At 56.2% G+C, this 4,667-nt stretch overlaps 1 protein-coding gene across 2 annotated transcripts; it reads left to right on the top strand.

Moving 5' to 3' along the window:
- The first annotated feature begins 1,710 nt into the window (after positions 1 to 1,710).
- On the top strand, positions 1,711 to 3,819 carry LOC119345330 (ALA-interacting subunit 1-like). Of its 2 annotated transcripts, XM_037615454.1 has the most exons (8): positions 1,711 to 1,743; positions 1,897 to 1,945; positions 2,064 to 2,122; positions 2,218 to 2,292; positions 2,387 to 2,494; positions 2,589 to 2,969; positions 3,058 to 3,347; positions 3,430 to 3,819. In XM_037615454.1, the coding sequence occupies exons 2-8, from the start codon at positions 1,897 to 1,899 to the stop codon at positions 3,488 to 3,490; spliced, it is 1,023 nt and encodes a 340-aa protein (XP_037471351.1). In that variant the 5' UTR covers positions 1,711 to 1,743; the 3' UTR covers positions 3,491 to 3,819. The 2 variants fall into 2 exon arrangements, with proteins under 2 accessions (XP_037471351.1, XP_037471352.1); XM_037615455.1 differs by lacking the exon at positions 1,711 to 1,743 and having other exon boundaries at positions 1,872 to 1,945; positions 2,380 to 2,494.
- The last annotated feature ends 848 nt before the right edge of the window (positions 3,820 to 4,667 follow it).

Below are 4,667 nucleotides of genomic sequence, written 5' to 3'. Positions count from 1 at the left end.
CCGGCAGGCAACCGAAGGACGCTCCCGACGACGAACCGGCGTCACCCTACTCCTCCGCGCCAACCTTGCTGGTACATTGCACCTTGAACATCGGCGAAGCCCGTGTCCATTATATGGACATGGTGCGGGAGGAGCAGTTCTGGGAGGCGTAGGCCGACGCCGCCTACAACTACCACCTCCTCCAGGAGCACTTGCAAGTGGAGGAGCAGCTCGCCGCCGGTATGGTGGTCGTGCCGGACGCGGACCTAGTGGAGCAGGACAAGTTGCTTGAGTCCTACCACTCCGCCCACGAGATCCGCCTTGCCCGCTGGCTGTACTTCCAACGGGTGGCGGTCGCCTACAAGGAGTGCGACGACGTGGGTGAGGCGGTGTTCGGCGAGACCAACAAGGAGGAGCAGGACATCACCGAGGCTGCGACCCGCTGCGACAACCTTGAAGCCGACAGGTCCGCAGACGTCACCGACAGCGAGGAAGTGTAGTGCACGGTAGGTCGCCATCGCTCGTGCCCCTGGAAGGCCACTGCTCCTCCCCTCCCGTCGATGCCAAGCCTGGTGGGCTCTGCATCGGCGGTCGATTAGTCGCTCTGCGACTTCGTGGAGGCGGACAACTCCACTTTTCGGGTCTCCGGAGGTGGAGTTGTAGAGCGCCGAGGCGGAACTGAAGAAGACAAAACGTCAGTTCTCGAGGTGCATTGCCAGACTGAGGGAATGGACGCCGCCACGTCGGCGGCCATTTAGATTAGGTATTAAATGTACATTCAGATCCGCCGCCGCCGCACCGCTTAGTTGCCGGACACGCGGAACGGATGCCACCGCCGATGCTCCACCGCTTAGTTGATGTAAATGTAATGAAATCTGTCATTTTATATGATATGAAATTTGGTCATGTTTACACGAATTTCGCCCGGTTGGGTCGAACTGTTGTTAATATGTGTCTAAGATGGGATTTGGCCTCCTACATCCATGTTCGTGGACAGATGCGGGAGGAAATTTGCGGATTGTCGTTGGAGATGCCCTTAGTTTGTTATGCATGTTGCAAATCGACGCGCGAAAATCTTGGTGTTGTTCGGTTGTGAACCTTGGCGTATGCATGCACCTCGATCGCTCCACCGTCTGTTTGCCGCGAACGGCTCTCCCGAGTCGCCGGAGTAGGACGACTGTGGAGCATCGATACAAACACGGCCATCCCCGTCCGGCGTGTCGCCGTCACGCCTGCTCGGAGCGCGCCCGCGCCGCCGTGACCGCGCGCGTGTCATAGCTCAGAACATTATTTTTCAGGGCGTCGCCATCGCGGCGCTGTCATGCATCATCATGCAGCAGAGAAAGCCGCGCACGGACAGCAGCACAGCAGGCTCTCGTCTCTTTCCTCGCCCGTCGCCAGCACGAGGCAAAAATAGCATCCATGCAAGCGCAGCGCAGCGGTAGCCACTCACGGCCCGGTACGTAGATGTAGACGGCGGAGGCCCGCGCGACGTGGCAGCGGGTGGCCAAGTTCCGTTCCGCCATTCCAGCCAGCTCGCATGACTGGGACGGACGGACGGACGGACGCGTACGAGGTAACCAACCAACCACCCACCCCACCCCTCGCGTGCAACCAGCCAAACCACGCGCAGACGACGACGGCGATCGATCGGAGCCCGGAGCCCCCTCCTCCTCCGGCCGCCGCCCAGGTAGCGATCACGACCACGACCACGATCGCACCCGCCTCGCACGCGCGCGCGTGACTCCGCCCGCCGTCGATCAGGTAATTAATTGGTTTGGTATGTATGATCTCCTTCTCGTCCGGCCCCCGATCAGGGCTGGCATAAACGTGTGATTTCGTTGGATACTGATACTGATTACGGCCGCCGACCGATCGATCTGGTGGATCTTATTCTGTGCGTGGGTGCGTGCGCAGATGAGTGTGTCAGGGTCGGAGAGCGGGGCCTCGGCAAACAAGCCCAAGTGTATGTCACCATGATTGTGCCGCATTCTTTGATTTGATTTCCCTATTTTGCCGAGAGAAACAAAAATGCAGGCGCGCGTGCTCCTGTGACTGATTAAATTCCCGTTCCATTTTGGCAGATTCTAAATTCACGCAGCAGGAGCTCCCGGCATGCAAGCCGTTGCTAACTCCCGGAATCGTAATTATTACTCCATTCGTTTCTCTTGTGATGATCGTTGCAAATGTAACATCGATTTATCAACCTGAATGTAACATGAAACCTTCGATTGATAGGTCATAGGCGCCTTCTCGCTCATCGGCATCATCTTCGTCCCGATAGGGCTCGCGTCCCTGTCAGCGTCGCAGGAGGTGAAAAATTCAGACAAGCGCAGATGCAGTGCTATATGAACAAAATGCATTTCATCTTTGCTGTTCCCTAATTTGCCGCTACTGCAGAATGCAGATTGTTGAATTGATAGATCGATACGATGTGGAGTGTGTTACCGCCAGCGACAAGATCGGGTTCATCCAGGACTCCAAGGCCAACAAGGCGTGCACCAGAAAGATCACGGTGGGATTCAGAGACACATTTTCTCATTCAGAAATGCGCCTGAACTTGAACAGAGGCAGCCCTGAAGATAACAGCTGGGCGTCTTTGTGTTCAGGTGCCCAAGCCGATGAAAGGCCCCATACACGTCTACTACCAGCTGGAGAACTTCTACCAGAACCACCGGCGGTACGTCAAGAGCCGGAGCGACCAGCAGCTGCGCGACAAGGACTACAAGGACCCTAAGGCGGTGATCAAGGCCTGCGACCCGGAGGCCACCACCGGCGACGGCTCCCTCATCGTGCCTTGCGGCCTCATCGCCTGGAGCCTCTTCAACGACACCTACGCCTTCTCCGTCAACAAGAAGTCGGTGACGGTGAACAAGAAGGACATCGCCTGGGCCAGCGACAAGAACAGCAAGTTCGGCAGCAACGTCTTCCCCGTCAACTTCCAGAAGGGCGGCCTCATCGGCGGCGGCAACCTCAACGACAAGCTACCTGTCTGTCACTAATCAAGTGCAGATATAAGAGCTTCTGACGCGGCATGCATTCTGAACTTGGGCTGCATTCATTGAAATTTTGTAACAGCTGAGCGAGCAGGAGGACCTGATCGTGTGGATGCGGACGGCGGCGCTGCCGACGTTCCGGAAGCTGTACGGGCGGATCGAGGCGGACATCATGGCGAGCGACGAGATCACGGTGGTGATCCAGAACAACTACAACACGTACAGCTTCGGGGGCACCAAGGCAGTGGTGCTGTCCACGGCGTCGTGGATCGGCGGCAAGAACAACTTCATCGGCGTCGCCTACGTGGCCGTCGGCGGCATCTGCCTCCTCCTCGCCATGGGCTTCGTCGTCCTCTACGTCGTCAAGCCAAGGTAAATACTAGCATCTGACATGTTTATGTGCAGATAATTCATTGTAAAGCAGCAAATCAATGTAAGGTTGGATTTTGTTCAGGGCCCTCGGGGACCCCGCGTACCTGTCGTGGAACAAGGAGGCCGCCGAGTACTCACACTGATCGAACGCGATGCTGAAATCACAAGGCCCGTTTTGTAGATGGATGCAACAGGGATAAAACGGTTTAGTAGCTGCTGTGCGCTTTCTGGCTGTTATTAGCTGGGTTTGGTAGTTGATGCAGGCAGCGTCTCAAACGTTGCTTTCTATACCTTCCTGAGCATAATCTTCTGACGATGCATGGTCTGAGGCTCCGGTTTGTGGCTCTCCCAGATCATGATCAGCCTACGCGAGATGATCTAGGATTTATCTAGGTGCGGCTCTTTTGTTTCCTGTTCAGTAGCTGTAAAACACATTGTGGTTTCTGATAACGAAATATGTATCTGGCAACTGTGTGGCAGATTGCAAAACTGCCAAACGCATCGAGAGGCGTTCGATCCAAATCCAATGAGGCGTTCCCTTCCCCACCTTCTTCCCCAGTGGCCAACGCGCCTCCGCCACACGCCTCAAACCTCGACCCCGCCGTTCGCCTCACACCCCCGGCTCCGGCGCAACACGCCTTCCCTCCTCACCTAGCTGGCTAGCCCCTGGCACCTCCGCCTCCTTTCCCAGCCGCAAGGGCCTCCGGTTTCCGGATTCTGGCGAGATCCGCAGCCACCTAAAGCCGTCAGTCGTTACCTTGCTTCCCGGTCAAAAGGAGAAGGGAGCCGAGATCCGCTACCCCCGCTGCTTGTTGTGGATGGCCCCGGCCCTGCTTCTTGTCGTAGATGGATCCTGCTGCAACCTCACCGGCCGTCCATCGCAGAGATGTCATGGCTGACGATGCCACCACGCATCAGCCACACTTCCGGCCGCTCATCAAAGGAGCTCCATCCCTCCCGTCTACATCTCCTCCACCTACGTTGTTGGTTGCCAATCGGCCGAGGTAACGTCCCCGTCTTTGGCTCCATTCCCATCCATGGTCGGAGCTTGCTGTGCCTCCTACAAGCAGATGCGCATGAGCCTGACAGCAGGGTAGTTGTACAACTTCGATGTTGTTTACTACTGCTGGCAACCTTGCGGTGCTAGTCTCCGTAGATTTTGTTGCCACTTTTTTTATAATCATGTGATTCCATGCCTCTTTTTCGAGTTTACAGTTTGCTCTGCTCTGATAGTACTACAACACGAGATTGTTGTTTGTTGCAAGAACTGTTGGATGGTGCCATGGCATTTGGGATTGGAAGAACTTTGTGCTTTTTTTT

The sequence above is a fragment of the Triticum dicoccoides genome, unplaced genomic scaffold (assembly GCF_002162155.2).
Source record: "Triticum dicoccoides isolate Atlit2015 ecotype Zavitan unplaced genomic scaffold, WEW_v2.0 scaffold22629, whole genome shotgun sequence".
NCBI classification, from domain to species: Eukaryota; Viridiplantae; Streptophyta; class Magnoliopsida; order Poales; family Poaceae; genus Triticum; species Triticum dicoccoides.
This window is presented reverse-complemented; position numbering and strand designations above follow the sequence as displayed.